Source organism: Mytilus galloprovincialis, chromosome 8 (assembly GCF_965363235.1).
Source record: "Mytilus galloprovincialis chromosome 8, xbMytGall1.hap1.1, whole genome shotgun sequence".
Lineage (NCBI taxonomy): Eukaryota > Metazoa > Mollusca > Bivalvia > Mytilida > Mytilidae > Mytilus > Mytilus galloprovincialis.
In genome coordinates this window covers 72596547-72615771 of record NC_134845.1, presented here as the reverse complement: position 1 = coordinate 72615771, position 19225 = coordinate 72596547, and the positions used below count along the sequence as shown (strand labels likewise).

At 32.4% G+C, this 19225-nt stretch overlaps 1 protein-coding gene across 7 annotated transcripts in view; it reads left to right on the top strand.

Annotated features, from left to right (window-relative positions):
* The window catches only part of LOC143042521 (protein furry-like), a 373316-nt gene that overhangs the window by 161171 nt on the left and 192920 nt on the right, over positions 1 to 19225 (top strand). For all 7 annotated transcript variants that reach the window (XM_076214885.1, XM_076214883.1, XM_076214882.1 and 4 more), the window contains 2 exons: positions 829 to 1039; positions 17634 to 17732. In XM_076214885.1, the coding sequence (XP_076071000.1) occupies positions 829 to 1039; positions 17634 to 17732 (310 nt within the window). The remainder of the gene's footprint in view (positions 1 to 828; positions 1040 to 17633; positions 17733 to 19225) is intronic.

The following is a 19225-nucleotide window of genomic DNA, read 5'->3' as shown; positions in this document are numbered from 1 at the left end:
TTGTCAATATAAGCAGCATCAACTCATTAAATACTTTAAAATCTAAAATATTTATCTAAAGGTATCACTGTTTAAGAGTAGACAACCAATCGTCACTTAAGGTTCATATAAAGTTATTATCTACTTTCTCTTCTTTTTTTATGGCCCCCAACGAATTAATAATGTTCTGTATCACTTTAGAAACTTTTTCATTTCTTAACATTGCCATGTAAGCAAAAGGATCTAAAATCAGTTGTAAAATGTCAAATTGTTCATCTTTCATATTAAAAACAGCTAACTCTTCACTACAGGAATTACTTAAATCTTCCAAAATTGGTTTTCTGATATCTTCTAGACTTTGACACGTTAATATAGAATGTGGTAAAGTTTCTTCTGTTTCATTACACAGTTTGCATATAGACAGTTCTGAATTATTTATAAACTTGGATCTATAGGAAAACACCAGAGACGTCCCAAAAATATATAGGTACTCCTATCATTGGAGGAACATTACACAGTTGTGTACACAAACATGACGGCACAGAACACGATCGCAAATCCATTTGACAACATCTAAACTTTTCGATTCGACGTGAAAAATATCGTGCGCCACATGGGTGCTTACATTTGTCACTCAATGGGCCATTACTGGTCGATAAGCGCAATAGGTGCATGGCGCACCTCCTTCCTGATCACTGCCTGTCCCATAGTTATAAGTGTTAATAAACCATATCCATTATAGAAATATGGTCAAATATGTATTGAGTAAAAAATATATATAAACTTTCAACTTGTATCTTATCTTAGCAGAAAATGATAATTTATCAGTATTTTGCTTTTTATTTTCAGACGAGGTCGCCCACTTTGGAGTTGTGAAGACATTACTCCTCGTACATTAAATACTCAGAGTGCAGTACAGGTGGAATATTTCCTTAAACTTGTCATCAAATACTTTCAGGAGTTATCTCCTAAAGCTTTTGTAGAACAAAGATGGTCACAGGTGGCACTGCAAGTTGCCTTGTCTTGTTCATCTAGACATTATGCTGGCAGGTCATTTCAGGTTTGTTATCACATTTTTAGAAGTACAGAACACACATGGTCAATGTGATATAAATCTAGTTCCACTAATCTGATGTGATATAAATTTTAACCCCCAAGGTCCATGTGATATAAAATAAAATAAACCTATGAGGTCCATGTGAAATAAATCTAAACCAAACAGGCCCATGTGATATAAATATAAACCAAACAGGTCAATGTGATATAAATATAAACCAAACAGGTCAATGTGATATATATCATTATACTTAGACTAAATAACATATGATTTTTACTGTATGATAATAGCATGAAATTAACGTAAATTTCATATTTTTCAAATTGGTGCTTAGCGGGCTGATATGAAAAGTTTATCACATGCTTCGAACGTTATCACATGCCTTTCCGTAACGTTATCGCATGGCATTCCGGTAATACTCGGCAAATTCCGGAAAATACACCTCAATGCTACGTTTTCAGTGAAAAACATCACAAAGTAGTGTGCAAAACAATTATTTGGATAGTGGAAAGTATAAAAAACCAAAATAAATGCATTTTTAAAACTTTCAAACATAATTTAGAAAGCAACTTTTATACAATTTGACTTTTCCAAACAGTGTTCATTATGTAGATTGTTAAATTGATTTTTTTTATCGATTCGTCCATATTAAAATGTTTTTCTTCTCTTTTGATGCATATGATAGAAAGATTCAGTCATATCGAATGTACTAAATTTGGGGTCCGACGTTCACTCTTAGAACTTCTATTTGGGAACCACATGCAAGGATCTGTATTCAATATACGAATCTGTTATTTTTCTCTATTGTTGAAGCATATGATAAAAAGATCATAACATGGCATTTTTCATATCGCATGTATTATCAGCCCTAGGTTCAATATCAGCCCCAGAGCCGAATGGCGAATATGTGATATAAATATAAACCAAACAGGTCAATGTGATATAAATATAAACCAAACAGGTCAATGTGATATAAATATAAACCAAACAGGTCAATGTGATATATATAGATTATAACATGGCATTTTTCATATCAGACCCCTTATCAGCCCTAGGTCATAATATCAGCCTGAGAGCCGACATTGAAAGTTATGTTCTTTTTATCATATACTTTAAAAGAAGACATACAGACAAAAACTTTTCAAAACTTTTGAAAAATGATTTGTTGTTATATTTGTTTTGCAATTTTTAATAATATATTTTCCTGATTTCTAAATTCAATTTTGTATCCAACTTTGTTATGATTTACACAAAGAAACGTACCAGTGAGGTATATTTTCTGGAATTTGCCGAATGACGTCGAAATGTCTTCCACTAGCGTTACAGCAAAGTCAAACATGCGATAATAACAGTAGCAGTCGATATGAAACAGAAGCAGTTGATAAAAACCAGAAGCAGTTGATAACAAAAGTCATATCACACGGCTAAGGCAATTCTTCAAATTTAATATATATATATGTAAAAATAAGTTTTATCATGGGGTACATTTAAACCATCATTTTCTATAAGTATATGATAAAAATATAAACCAACCAGGTCAATGAGATGTAAATCTAGTCCCAGAAGGTCAATGTGATATAAATCTAGTCCCAGCAAGTCAATGTGATATAAATCTAGTCCCAGCAGTTCAATGTGATATAAATCTAGTCAAAACAGTTTAATGTGATATAAATCTAGTCAAAACAGGTCAATGTGATATAAATCTAGTCAAAACAGGTCAATGTGATATAAATCTAATCCCAGCAGTTCAATGTAATAAAAGTCTAGTCCCAACAGGTCAATGTGATATAAATCTAGTCCCAACAGGTCAATGTGATATAAATCTAGTCCCAGCAGGTCAATGTGATATAAATCTAATCCCAGCAGTTCAATGTAATAAAAGTCTAGTCCCAACAGCAGTTCAATGTGATAAAAGTCTAGTCCCAACAGGTCAATGTGATATAAATCTAGTCCCAGCAGGTCAATGTGATATAAATCTAGTCCCAACAGTTCAATGTGATATAAATCTAGTCCCAGCAGCAGTTCAATGTGATAAAAGTCTAGTCCCAACAGGTCAATGTGATATAAATCTTTATTATATACTTAGACTTAATAACATGACTTTTACCGCATGATAATAGCATTAAATTTTTGTAAATTCCATAATTTTTGAATTGGTGCTTCGCAGGCTGATATGTTAAGTTTTATCACATGCTTTGATTATTATCACATGCCTTTCTGTAATGTTATCACATGGCATTCTTGTGGTACTTGGGAGTTGGCAAATTCCTGAAAATACACCTCAATGGTATGTTTTCAGTGGAAAATCAGGGTACAAAACAACTATTTGGATTCTGGAAAATGTATTGTGTGAAATGAAAAAAAATTAAAAAAATAAAAAATAAATGCATTTTTAAAAGTTTCACACATAATTTAGAAAGTTACTTTAAAAATGGTGACTTTTCCAAACAATGTTTATTATGTATATTGTTGAATATTTTTTTATCTGGTCCATATTAGAATATATCTTACTGCTGTTTTTCTTCTGTTTTGTTCAGGTATATGATAGAAAGACTTCATATCGAATGTACAACATTTGGGGTCCCACTTCAATGAACTTTTCATTCTTTGAACTTCTAGTTGAGAACCACGTCAAAGGATCATTATACTAGTATTAATCTGTTATTTTTCTCCATTGTTGATTGAGCATATGATAAAAAGATCATAACATACATGTAAGTTTTCATATCTCATGTATTATCAGCCCTCAAGCCATTCAGATATTGGACTGATATTGAACCTAGGGCTGATAATACATGCGAAATGAAAAATGCCATGTAATAGTCTGATAAAACCAACCAGGTTCATGTGATATAAATCTAAACCCACCAGGTCCATGTGATATAGATATAAACCCACCAGGACAATGTGATATAAATCTAAACCAACAGGTCCATGTGATATAAATCTAGTCCCAACCAGGTCAATGTGATATAATTCTAAACCCACCAGGACAATGTGATAGAAATCTAAACCCAGCAGGTCCATGTGGTATAAATTTAAACCCAGTAGGAGAATTTGATATAAATCTAAACCAACAGGTCAATGCGATATAAATATAAACCTAGCAGGTCCATGTGGTATAAATTTAAACCCAGCAGGAGAATTTGATATAAATCTAAACCAACAGGTCAATGTGATATAAATATAAACCCAACCAGACAATGTGATATAAATCTAAACCAACAGGTCCATGTGATATAAATATAAACCCACCAGGACAATGTGATAGAAATCTAAACCCAGCAGGTCCATGTGATATAAATCTAAACCAACAGGTGAATGTGGTATAAGTTTAAACCCAATAGGTCAATTTGATTTTAATCTAAACCCATTAGGTCAATTTGATATGAACTTAAACCCACCAGGACAATGTGATATGAATCTAGACCCAAGAGGTCAATTCGATATAAATCTAAACCCAGCAGGTCCATGTGATATATATATAAACCCACCAGGTCAATGTGATATAAATCTAAACCAACCAGGTCAATGTGATATAAATCTTAACCAACCAGGTCCATGTGATATAAATATAAACCCAGCAGGTCAATGTGATATAAATCTAAACCAACCAGGTCCATGTGATATAAATCTAGACCCACCAGGTCCATGTGATATAAATATAAACCCAGCAGGTCCATGTGATATAAATCTTAACCAACCATGTCGATGTGATATAAATCTAGACCCAGCAGGTCCATGTGATATAAATCTAAACCAACCAGGTCCATGTGATATAAATCTAGACCCACCAGGTCCATGTGATATAAATATAAACCCAGCAGGTCCATGTGATATAAATCTTAACCAACCAGGTCCATGTGATATATATATATAAACCCACCAGGTCCATGTGATATAAATCTAAACCAACCAGGTAAATGTGATATAAATCTTAACCAACCAGGTCAATGTGATATAAATCTAGACCCAGCAGGTCCATGTGATATAAATCTAAACCAACAGGTCAATGGGATATAAATATAAACCCACCAGGTCCATGTAATATAAATCTAAACCAACCAGGTCAATGTAATATAAATCTAAACCCACCAGGACAATGTGATATAAATCTAAAACCAATTTAAATTATGTGCGTAGTGCATTATTAGTGACCAAATATTGTTTTTTTAAGCACACCTGGCCCAAAGGGCAAAGTGAGCTTTTCTCATCACTTGGCGTCCGTTGTCTGTATACTTTTACAAAAATCTTCTTCTCTGAAACTACTGGGTTAAATTTAACCAAACTTTGCAACAATCATCATTAGGGTATTTAGCTTAAAAAATATGTTTGGTGACCCGAACAACCAATCAAGATGGCTGCCATGGTTAAAAATAGAACATAGGGGTAAAATGTAGATTTTGGCTTATATCTCTGAAACTAAAGCATTTAGAGCAAATCTGACAGGAGGTAATAATGTTTATCAGGTCAAGGTCTATCTGCCCTGAAATTTTTCAGATGAATTGGACAACCCATTGTTAGGTTGCTGCCCCTTAATAAGTAATTTTAAAGAAATTGCTGTATTTGGTTATTATCTTGAATATTATTATAAATAGAGATAAGCTGTAAACATCAATAATGTTCAGCAAAGTAAGATCTACAAATAAGTCAACATGACAAAAATGATCAGTTGAGTCCTTAAGGAGTTATTGCGCTTTTATAGTCAATTTTTAACAGTTTTTTGTAAATTTTTGTTATCTTTTACACAAATCTTCTCCTCTGAAACTACTAAGATGAATTTAACCAAGGTTGTAAACAATCATCATTAGTGTATATAGTTTAAAAAAATTGTGTCTGATGAACCTACCCGCGAACGAAGATGGCCGACATGGCTAATAATAGTACATAGGGTAAAATGCAGTTTTTGGCTCATATATCTAAACCCAAAGCATTTCAAGCAAATCTTTCAAAAACAAAATGTTCATTAGGTCAAGATCTATCTGCCATTGAATTGTTTGACCATTCAGGCAACCCGTAGTTGGGTTGCTGCCCCTGAATTGGTAATTTTAAGAAAATTACCAGCTTTTGGTTGTTGTCTTGAATATTATTATAGATAGAGATAAACTGTAAACAGCAATAAGGCCAATTAAAATTAATTGCTAGATTTTCATCCCCGCCCACCCTTTGAAATTGTCCCGCCCCGATTTATTTTATTTAACAAAAATACGATTTCCGGATTTTGGTCATGTCCGTTACAAGGAACCATCGATAATTTCGTTTCAATCAAAACTTCCTGTTTCAAATTTCTTTTTTGTATTTCTTTGTCGGAGTAATCCCATCGAAAATGATTAAGTCTAAATATTCTACTGCTCTATGATGACAACATCATCTACCGAGAATAGAGATTGATAACGAGAAGGGCATGAAATATTCAAGTTACAAGTAAAACGCCTTGTCCTTGAACGCAAATTGCGGTAGTCACCGGTAGTCACAAGTGAATCGAAAATCGTGTTTTTTTCTTTATTTATGCAATGACTTTGTGTCAGGAAATTTGGACTGTGAATGATATCCAAAGCGCAAGAATTGTAGAACAAATTGGTACAAAAAACATGACTGGATTAAAGAAATTGACACAAGCATGAACTTGTTTGAATTATGACCATATATTGGGAAAATAATGTCGACAAACATGCATTTTAATTATAACAAGCCCTTCTATTCACCCATGGCTTTTGTTTTTGTTGACAAACAGCAAACACCCTCTGTTACTGTCCCTACCATCAATTTAGTCATTAAGCCACAACTAATTTTTTGGTTAAGTTCATGTTTTACATCATAATTTCTTTCAACACTGAGTTTACATTTTATTCTGTACTCGTAATACTTGTGTTGCATACAATTGTACCAAAACATTTAATTGATTTTATGACGACTACAAACCATTGCTTAGAAAGCAAAATAAATGTGGTGTAGGTATACTAGTAGTCTAACTGAAGACTGAAGAGAGCATTTCTCTTCTTTTTGATGTCTACTATAAATAGGTTTCTAAAGCGGCAATTGCATGTATAACAGTGGTTTTTATGCCCCACCTACGATAGTAGAGGGGCATTATGTTTTCTGGTCTGTGCGTCCGTTCGTCCGTTCGTTCGTCCGTTCGTTCGTCCGTTCGTTCGTCCGTTCGTCCGTCTGTCCCGCTTCAGGTTAAAGTTTTTGGTCGAGGTAGTTTTTGATGAAGTTGAAGTCCAATCGACTTCAAACTTGGTACACATGTTCCCTATGATATGATCTTTCTAATTTTAATGCCAAATTAGAGATTTTACCCCAATTTTACGGTTCACTGATAGAAAATGATAGTGCAAATTTCAGGTTAAAGTTTTTGGCTTCAGGTTAAAGTTTTTGGTCAAGGTAGTTTTTGATGAAGTTGAAGTCCAATCAACTTGAAACTTAGTATACATGTGCCCTATGATATGATCTTTCTAATTTAAATGCCAAATTAGAGTTTTGACCCCAATTTTACGGTTCACTGAACATAGAAAATGATAGTGCAAATTTCAGGTTAAAGTTTTTGGCTTCAGGTTAAAGTTTTTGGTCAAGGTAGTTTTTGATGAAGTTGAAGTCCAATCAACTTGAAACTTAGTATACATGTGCCCTATGATATGATCTTTCTAATTTAAATGCCAAATTAGAGTTTTGACCCCAATTTTACGGTTCACTGAACATAGAAAATGATAGTGCAAATTTCAGGTTAAAGTTTTTGGCTTCAGGTTAAAGTTTTTGGTCAAGGTAGTTTTTGATGAAGTTTAAGTCCAATCAACTTGAAACTTAGTATACATGTGCCCTATGATATGATCTTTCTAATTTAAATGCCAAATTAGAGTTTTGACCCCAATTTTACGGTTCACTGAACATAGAAAATGATAGTGCAAATTTCAGGTTAAAGTTTTTGGTCAAGGTAGTTTTTGATAAAGTAGAAGTCCAATCAACTTGAAACTTAGTATACATGTTCCCTTTGATAAGATCATTCTAATTTTAATGCCAAATTAGAGAATTTATTCCAATTTCACAGTCCTTTAAACATAGAAAATGATAGTGTGAGTGGGGCATCCGTGTACTGTGGACACATTCTTGTTTTATTTAGAGTTTGAAAAATAGTGTAGGAATCCTTATACAGCATGTATATCCGTTATACAAGCTTGTTTCCTACTAGCATATACCCCGCGGTATGAAAAACTCATGACAAGGGTTTCATATGAAATAAAATTAAAAAAATAAAATCCTCCCACCCGCCCCATTTTTTTCAAAAATTTGGATGAAAATCTACTAATTAATTTTAGTTGGCCTAATGTACAGCAAAGTAAGACCTACAAATAAGTCTACAATACCAAAATGGTCATTTGACCCCTTAAGGAGTTATAGCCCTTTATAATCAATTTTTAATGATCTTCATAAATTTTGTAAAATTTTACAAAATAATTTCCACTGAAACTACTGGACCAAGTTCATTATAGATAGAGGTAATTGTAGGCATCAAAAATCGTTCAGTAGAGTAAGATCAACAAACACATCACCAAAACACCATTTTGTCTTGAATCCATCTGTGTCCTTTGTTTAATATGCACATAGACCAAGGTGAGCAGCGACACATGCACTTTAGAGCCTGTAGTTTTGTGTGTGTTTAATTTTTGATTTTTTTTGCAGTAGCTAAAGAAACAAAAATTTGACCAAGCGTAAATTTCCCTGTATGTTCCAAGATTTATCAAAATTTGAAAGTTTTTGTACATTATACTGCTAATATGTAGTCTTTTGTGTTGTTAAACAGATTTAATTAATGAGCATACTTAATTGAAAACCTGTTTTCATAATAATTAAATTGGCTACACTAAAGTGTCTCACCTTTTGACAACACAGCAATCAGATGTTAATTAGTGACGAGCTATTGTATTGATAAGTGTCATAATCCAAACAATATAGTTGTTTATTACATTGGTTGCAATGAATTACATTGATTTCTCAGTTAAAGACCAAACAGCCTATTCATTTCTATCAGTGATTTTTCCTTCAAAATTTGTGTTAAGGTGTTGCATGATTTGAGGAACAAAATATGATGAAAAAAATTGGGGGTCATAAATTTAGTTTTGTCACTATAGCAACCTCAGTTTCGTGTTTTCCCGAATAGTAACATAATATTTGCTTGTTATATAAACTCTCAAAAAATGCTTTATATCAAACCTACAAGCATAATTCTTGTTTCATGTTAAACAGTAGATTTGTATCTTTCAAATACAGGTTCAAGAGTTTAAGGCTCATATTGATTTGATCTTTAAAAATATGATTTATTTCATTTCCGCCAAAACTTAACGTTAAACTGAAAAATGTTTCCAGTATTAAAAATATCTACCAGTGATTTCTTCATAAAAATTTAAAGAAGGAAAGTGCCATATGTACTCTTCAAAATAAAGCAAAAAAAGTGTATGTCACTGTCCTTTCAAAAAAGTTATGAGTAATTTTCATGTTTTTTTTCTCGTTCTTTTTGAAGAAAAGAGTTGTCTTTCTTCAGAACATTGCATCTGACGCCATAGTACATGTACAAACTTTCCTTGCTGGCGCACTATTTGAAAAAAAAATCGCAAATTGGAGGTTTGAAACCCACATTTAAATTTCCAAGAATGACAACTATATTCACCTACGTGGCTTTATAATACTAGAGATTAAGCATGTATCAGTTTCAGATCTTTATGATGTTGTTGCCGCACAATATAAACCTGCAGAAATGCCATCCGTCGGAATGGAAAATTGTTTGAAATAACCTTTCACGCCGCTTTTGTATTGAAAGTCTGTTTTTGTCCTCTGTCCTACATAAGGCAAAATTATGGAAAATAAATAAAAAAGAAATGAAAGATGGCACTGGTTAACTTACAGAGCATTTGATTATACCAGACTAGATGTGCTTGTTTCTTTTTCGTGTCAATTTCAGAAGATTGCCGTAACGAACTCATTTGGTACTGTTAAAAGACGGACATACAAAAGCATGGACGGAGTTCTTTATACAGCCCGTAACAGAGAAGTGATCGAATTGATGTTTCTTTACCGTCAAAATTAGCTACGTTATCGACAAACTTAATTGAGTAGTGACCGAACTATTGGTACTTTAACGTTAAAAAGATTGACAATGCTGACACACTTTCATGTGTCGATAATCAAGTTTAATACCGATAATATTGAAAATAATTCTAATCATATGAAACAAAATATGTCCATGCACCATTTCGATTGGGCGAAAACTAGTCATTTCTTCAAAGTCAGAACAGAAAAAAAAATTTATGGAAGGACGTCTTGATAGTATTATTTCCTTTACAATTTTACCCAAAACTAAAAGAAATATAGTGGTAAACAACTAAAAAGGTGTTTGATAGGAATGAAGTCCTTTATTTTTACGGACTACAATGTGTACCGTATGTGTGATGGATTTGAATTCAATCAATAACTTTGATATGTTTTCTCATATGTATACACAAAAGGGAGGACTGGTATTTGCACTTCTGTTAGAATATGTCTTCGTCCGTTTCACATGCCAAACTTTTTTGGTCTGAAGCTTATCAAGGTGAATCGTACCGTGTCTCCCCTTTTCAGGTCTGTCATTCGTCTACTTCCTGTTTGGCGGGGGCATCTGTGTCTCAGACACATTTTCTCTGTTTTCTATTACAGTTTATGCAGGAAAATTTTGTTGACAATTTTTTTTTCATATGACAAAATATTGAGGCAGCAGATTTTTTAAGTCAAAATCAGGGTCAGAATATTGTTTTCTAAAAACTACCAGGCCCCTTCCTCCATGAAAATTAAATGGTCCGTGGCAAAAATAAAAAATTCCCACATGTTCAACTTCAAAATTTGATCAGATTCTATTCTTAACTGTCGGATAATATACTAGGATAACACAAAAAAATGTCCTGTATGGGACGATTCTGTACTCATACTTCACGCGTAGTTGAGTACAAGTGTCCTCGTAGTGAACGCACCCGACTACGCGTGCAGTAAAAAGTGTACTCTTACGTCGGATACCGGGCAGTTTCTTTGTTATATCTGTACTTTATCAAATACATGTACATGTTAATATTTACTTAGTATTAAATAGGTAACAATTATTGCTGAAAGCCTGTTCAGGGTTTCTTTCTTGTGTATGATTATATAATTTTTCACATGCCTGAACTCATTGACGATAATGTAAGGTGCTCTATTAGAAAAAAAATGATTTCTAGTTCGGGTTTGAAAAAGAAATTTCGCCTTTTCTTGAACCTGTTTTGTACATTTAGTTTAACAGATATGATCCAATGGAAATTTTCACATGGAACCTTCGGTAAATAGGAAAATGAAAAGATATGGGGTAATTTACAGAGAGACCACACTCCATCCATGAGAAAAACGGAGGGAATTTAAAAATCTAGAGGTCTTCACAAGGCTTTCAACAAGGGTGGAATCTCACTACATACGTTTGGTCATCAAAAGATTCTGGTTTCTCTTTTTGTGTGTCATAAACATTCAATTCGGATTTGAATTTAATTTACCGAAACATTTCCGTACATTAAATCTTAGGACGGTCAGAACATGTTAAGGACGCAATAGATCGAAGTAAAATTTTAAGTAGTACATAGATGTGCAATAATTCAGCTTCCTGTACATGTTCATGAAGTTCTAAATCTTGAATGTTGATTTCTTTAAAAAACACCATTTTTTTACAATAAAAAATCTCAAAATGTCCGTTAACAATGAAAAAGTTTGACCAAGAAAAATCACATATCTAAGAAAAGCAGTCGTTTAATTGATTATAAGAAAGTTTCAGTATATCATGTCAAATTTCTTTAATTTGAGAGTTTTCCTTTAGTTACAAATGTAGCTCCATGTCTGATGGTGAAATAAAAATGAATGTCTCAGAAAGTGGTGAATAAGTTTCCATAAATGACAGATGAATCGGGCCAAGCTTAGTAAGTTATAGTAAACAGACTACTGTAACATTGACGCACTCGTCGAACTGTTTAAAAGATTTGTGTTTATGACCAAAAATTTATATACAACTTCATTTAAAAATTAATCTGAATTTCATAGCGCGTTGTCACAATAATGAAAGTTATAAAAAAAAATCTATAACCAGCAGATCTATAACGGAAGTTTCGACAATTTTAAACAGAAGAGATTTGAAAATAGATTTAACTTTAAATAAACACTGAAATAATTTTAATACCTCGAAGGTGTAAAGAATAAACCAACAATCTCAATTTTTAAAAGTGTCTTCATTGCGCTAACCGACGAGTTCATGTTTACAGTAGAAACAGTTGATGTGACTCCAATAAATTCATTATATAAAAAAGAAGATGTGGTATGATTGCCAATGAGACAACTATCCACAAAAGACTAAAACGACACAGACATTAACAACTATAGGTCACCGTACGGCCTTCAACAATGAGCAAAGCCCATACCGCATAGTCAGCTATAAAAGGCCCCGATAAGACAATGTAAAACAATTCAAACGAGAAAACTAACGGCCTCATTGTAGTCATGAATATTTATCGCTTATATTAAATTGATAAAGATTTTATGGAGGTCGCACCAACTGTTTCTACAGCTAAGATCGGTTACATGTAACATGATCTCGTCGATTCGCACGACGAAGCTATTATTTATGACAGAACACACATTCTAGATTATGTATTTTTGTTTCCGTCAGTTCGAAAGTATTTGATCATTTCAACTCCTTTGTATTTCATAATATGTGTCATGAACAAAGACATATGTTCGATTGAATAATGATTTTCTCGTAACAAATGATAGAAATTTCGGAGATCCCGTATTTGATCCTTTACCGTTAAAATGAAAATGCCAATGACAGAGGTTGATTATAAAAAAATGTTTTACTGTGTTAAAAAAACTTCGACTTAAACAATGAAAACTTACACTTTGGACATGAAATATTTTGTCGATGAAGAAAATTAAATTATGTCACTTCTGAAATAAGTTTGTCGATAACGTAACTTTTTCTGACGGTAAAGAAACGCGAATTCGATCACTACTCTGTTACGGGCTGTACCATTATTTTTCTCGACTAAGACGAACATTTAGAAATTATTGCATCAAGTTTGTAAATTATTTTTTTGAATATTCAAGATATAAGGAAATTAAAATTATAGGTATAATATATGAATGAAAGTTTTGATTCTAAAACGTTATACATCTATCTTAAGATACAATCCTTTTATTACTACAATGTACCTCATGTGCTTTCAATAAACAAGACAGTAAATATAAAATACAAAAAGTTTTTGATTCAAAAATTAATTTAGAAATAGTTTTCTGTTGAAAACTACAAAGTAAGATTTCTTCAACAGGATAAAATATAATTAATCTAAATTGCTCATTTTGGAAATTAAAACAAAGAAAAGGTTGTTGCCGGCATTGGAAATCGAAATTTGTTTTCAATGTTTCCGGTCACAGTTGTAGGTAGCTTAATGAAAGGGAGCAATTTTATTTAAGATATTATTCTTGGAGCAATTATTTTTGTCATAAGTTAAATTTACAGCAATTTAGTTTTAAACACCGAAATTAATTCACATTCGCTGAGTATTAGTTTTATTAATATTTTTTGCCTTACAGCTAATTTTCTAATGCATGTAGGGCAAAACTTTGGTTGGCTTCCTTGCTTTGTTCACAAGTATTAATGTTTACTCAAGCTCTGTAATTGAGATTGACATCTTTATATATAGGTATGTAGACCTGTATATATGCTATTTAATTGAATGGGACGTTATCAAAATATAATTATACAAAATATACAAACAAAGCAAGCAGGCAAACCAAAGTGTTGATCTACATACAATAGGAAATTAGCTGTAAGTTTCAGTGAGATTAGATGATGTATATCATTTCTCCTTAAGACAATTTGAAATGAAACAAGTGACAAACAAAAATGACCCTTTGTCATCATTTTATTTTTATGCCCCATTTATGGGCATTATGTTTTCTGGTCTGTGCGTCCGTTCGTCCGTCTGTTCGTTCGTCCGTTCGTCCGTCTGTCCCGCTTCAGGTTAAAGTTTTTGGTCGAGGTAGTTTTTGATGAAGTTGAAGTCCAATCAACTTGAAACTTAGTATACATGTGCCCTATGATATGATCTTTCTAATTTAAATGCCAAATTAGAGTTTTGACCCCAATTTTACGGTTCACTGAACATAGAAAATGATAGTGCAAATTTCAGGTTAAAGTTTTTGGCTTCAGGTTAAAGTTTTTGGTCAAGGTAGTTTTTGATGAAGTTGAAGTCCAATCAACTTGAAACTTAGTATACATGTGCCCTATGATATGATCTTTCTAATTTAAATGCCAAATTAGAGTTTTGACCCCAATTTTACGGTTCACTGAACATAGAAAATGATGGTGCAAATTTCAGGTTAAAGTTTTTGGCTTCAGGTTAAAGTTTTTGGTCAAGGTAGTTTTTGATGAAGTTTAAGTCCAATCAACTTGAAACTTAGTATACATGTGCCCTATGATATGATCTTTCTAATTTAAATGCCAAATTAGAGTTTTGACCCCAATTTTACGGTTCACTGAACATAGAAAATGATAGTGCAAATTTCAGGTTAAAGTTTTTGGCTTCAGGTTAAAGTTTTTGGTCAAGGTAGTTTTTGATGAAGTTGAAGTCCAATCAACTTGAAACTTAGTATACATGTGCCCTATGATATGATCTTTCTAATTTAAATGCCAAATTAGAGTTTTGACCCCAATTTTACGGTTCACTGAACATAGAAAATGATAGTGCAAATTTCAGGTTAAAGTTTTTGGTCAAGGTAGTTTTTGATAAAGTAGAAGTCCAATCAACTTGAAACTTAGTATACATGTTCCCTTTGATAAGATCATTCTAATTTTAATGCCAAATTAGAGAATTTATTCCAATTTCACAGTCCTTTAAACATAGAAAATGATAGTGTGAGTGGGGCATCCGTGTACTGTGGACACATTCTTGTTACTATAAGATTTTGTCAAATAAGCAGTATAAATAACATCATTGCAAGATCGGACATTCTTTTACGAAAATCATCCAGACATCAGTTACATGCACATGTTGCCAGTATGTCAAAACTTTAAGGAATAATTGATTATCAGCCTAACCTTGTGAATACTCAATTTTTGTAGAGCCTGCAACTTTTATTGCAGAAAGCTCGACATAGGATAGTGATCCGGCGGCGGCGACAGCGTTAACTCAATTCTTAAAAGCTTTATATTTTAGAAGGTTGAAGACCTGGATGCTTCATACTTTGTATATAGATGCTTCGTGTTACAAAGTTTCCGTCAGTCACATGTCCAATGTCCTTGACCTCATTTTCATGGTTCAGTGACCACTTGAAAAAAAAGTTCAAATTTTTTGTAATGTTGAATTCTCTCTTATTATAAGTAATAGAATAACTATATTTGATATGTGCGTACCTTGCAGTTTTCACTTGACCTCAACCTCATTTCATGGATCAGTGAACAAGGTTAAGTTTTGGTGGTCAAGTCCATATCTCAGATACTATAAGCAATAGGGCTAGTATATTCGGTGTATGGAAGGACTGTAAGGTGTACATGTCCAACTTGCAGGTGTCATCTGACCTTGACCTCATTTTCATGGTTCAGTGGTTATAGTGAAATTTTTGTGTTTTGATCTGTTTTTCTCATACTATATGCAATAGGTCTACTATATTTGTTGTATGGAATGATTGTAAGGTGTACATGTCTAGTGGGCAGATGTCATGTGACCTTGACCCCATTTTCATGGTTTAGTGGTCAAAGTTAAGTTTTTGAGTTTTGGTCTTTTTATCTAATACTATATGCCATAGGTCAACTATATTTGGTTTATGGAAATATTTTATGATCTTCATGTCAGTCGCGCAGGTTTTATTTGACCGTGACCTCATTTTCACGGTTCAATGCACAGTGTTAAGTTTTTGTGTTTTGGTCTATTTTTCTTAAACTATAAGTAATGGGTCAACTATTTAATATGTTGTATAGAAGCATTGTTAGCTGTACATGTCTGCCTGGCATGGTTCATCTGACCTTGACCTCATTTTCAAGGTTCATTGGTCTTTGTTTAGTTATCTTGGTTAATGTTAAGTTTATGTGACAGTTGTAATAAAGCTTAGCTTTATACTTAGGACTATCAACATAATATCAGTGATTAGTTTAGAAGGCGAGACATTTCAGCGTGTGCACTCTTGTTAAAAATTTTGAAAAATTGACACTAAAATTAGAAGGATCGTTTCATAAGGAACATGTTTACTAAGTTTTAAGTTGATAGGACTTCAACTTCGTCAAAAAGTACCTTGACCAAAAACTGTAACCAAAAACTTTAACCTGAAGCGGGACAGATGGACAAACGAACGGACGCACATACCAGAAAACATAATGCCCATGCATAAATCGGGCATAAAAATAACTTTCACGTATCCTGTACACAATTGGCACAAACAAAAGACAAAAAATCTACGCAAGTGAAGTAGAAAAAAAATGAAATGCAGAATGACGCAAATATAAGACAAAAAATTTACTCATGTGAAAGAATGAAAAAAAATGAAATGCAGAATGGCGCAAATGCAAAAAGTTGAGATCAAAGTTGATATTTTATTATTTTTATTAGAACGAAGGTTAAATATAGTGTAGTATCTTATGTGTCCAGTTGAGTTAAATTTCCACAGGATATTAAAGTAGCGATGCATAATTTTAGTTCCTCTTTTCTTGGGAGACGTAGCGTACCTACATATAGTACACTCTCTTAAAATCCGTGAAAAACGCAAAATAAGACGTTATTATTTGACGTTTTTTCATTGCTAGAAACAACGTCATAGAGCGTTTATGTCACTATCAAGTTGCATTAGCTGATGCGCATAAACAATAGGCTGTTGGGTCTTTAAATAAAAACTGATAACTTCTTATGTGAAATAAACATGGTTATTTCACTCTCTGACGTCATACAAACAATATGCGTTGTCAAGACATCAATAATGGCGGATCAAAACAAATTGTGAATGCGTAGAAAAAAAAATAAAGTTCCTTACATGTTTTACATTAATTTCTTTAAAAAAAGCCATTTGCCAATGTAATTAAAAGAATAACTAATTAATGAATTCAAATATCGAAAAATATTCAACTCGTGACCGAACAACACTTATATATTAATTATAATTAACTCATGCACTATGCGCATTCGTGAATTAATGTGTTGTACGGTTACTCATTGAATATTTTTCTCTATTTGAATTCTTCGATTAGTTATTATATAATTAATGAAAAAATAACCACAAAAAAAATCACTTTTACACTGATACTTGTATATGTGTATTGTTCAAAACCTTCTATTTTAAGCATGCCCCAATGTTCATGATGTACTTTCCTTTTTAAAAGTCCTCTAAATCGTGTACTTTTGTTTGTATTAATCACATTTAATTGTGAACCATTACCAGTCAGTCAATCAATTTTGAGTTATTGTCATCTTTAACAATACAGTTATATTTTCACATGTATTTTTCCATTCAGCGAAAATTTCTCTTTGACCCCAGTTCCATTATCAATTTCTTTTTTTATTTGCAATATTTGTAGATATTAAGAGCATTGAAAATCCGGCCATCAACACAGATGTTGGCTGACATTCTATCACGTCTTGTAGAGACTGTAGCTGAACAGGGGGATGATATGCAGGTATGCGGAGATTCATTCATCAGTTAAGGTCCCTGAATGATTATTTGTTTGATATATTTTCATCTTATTTAAGAATCATCATACTATAAAATTTATTATCTAATGAAATATACTTTTACCATTGATTTCTGCTGTGCAAACTAAATTCAATCCTTGAAAGCATTTGATATGTTGATTTGTCTCATTTTCAGCTCACCCTAAGCCAACACAATAAAAATGTTGAGCTCTTATTTTAGCTCAAAACTGTCATTCTGTGAAGCAAAATGATCAGCAAGACAAAGATCTTCAGAAAGTCCAAATGACCAAAATTGTTAGATGACTCCTTATCAGAGTTATTGCCCTTTTTAGTTTTATGAAGATACAAACCAATTGTTTATGTTATATCTAATATTTATAATACAGCATGGTGCTTTAAGGGCATATGATACAGTTTTGATCCTTTATTTTGAAAATTTCCATATAGGCTATTTTTTGCCTGATTAAATCAAATATGTAATAAAAAAATATACCTTCATGTGCTATTTTTTTAGTTAAATGAGGTCAAAATTTGTATATTTGCTCAAAATTCGGATTTGTGAACACATCTTCCATTTCGAAAGAAAGCCATAACTTTTACTGTTTTAAAAGATAAACAAAAATTGTTTTTTGTTAATAAATAATTTGTAATTTCTGTATTTTATAAGTATCCTAAAACATTATGCATTTTTTATTCAGAAAGAACTCATATTTATCAAATGGTCATGAATTAAGAAAAAAACGTAATTTTTTGCTGTATATTTATCAAAATAAAAAAAATTGCACTATTTACAGTTTTATAAAATTTGGTCCACATAATCTCCCTGCAAGATGAAACAAAATGTATTTTTAGAAAATAGGGGTCCATGCACTTGTTTTCAAATTAAATCAGTTTGAATGATAAAAATTAGTCGAAAAATGCATCTTTTCCCGATATGTCATAGTTTGAAGTCGTGAAAATAACATTTTACGTTAGCAACGTAATTACTTTCCTTGTAACTGTATCGTATGCCCTTAATTGAGTCAGCTTTTTTTTTATTGCACTGGGTGATGATATTTGTTGTCCTACTTTAAAGAATGTCATTATTTTGATAAATAAGTAGAAACTTTAAAAAGGAAAAATTACCAGCAGGATAAGCTCTGCATATGTGCCAGTTGAAATTGTCAGTTGACTCTTAATAGAGTTGTTTCCCTTTAGTGATGAATTTTATTAAGAAGTGGCCATTGTTTAAGATGCAGGTGAGCAACACAGGCTTATTAGAGCATGTAGTTCCTATTGTCTAAAATGATAAGCTGTTAAGATGTATTTAGAATACAAACATCAATGAACAAATGTAAATATATCTTCCTAAAAGGCCAGTTATGGGTAATTAATTTTGAACTTCTACTTTCTGATTAAACTTCACACTAAAAGAGGGAAAAGATTTGTATCAAGAGGCCCATTATAAACCATAAGCTGTATACAAACAGACAATAGC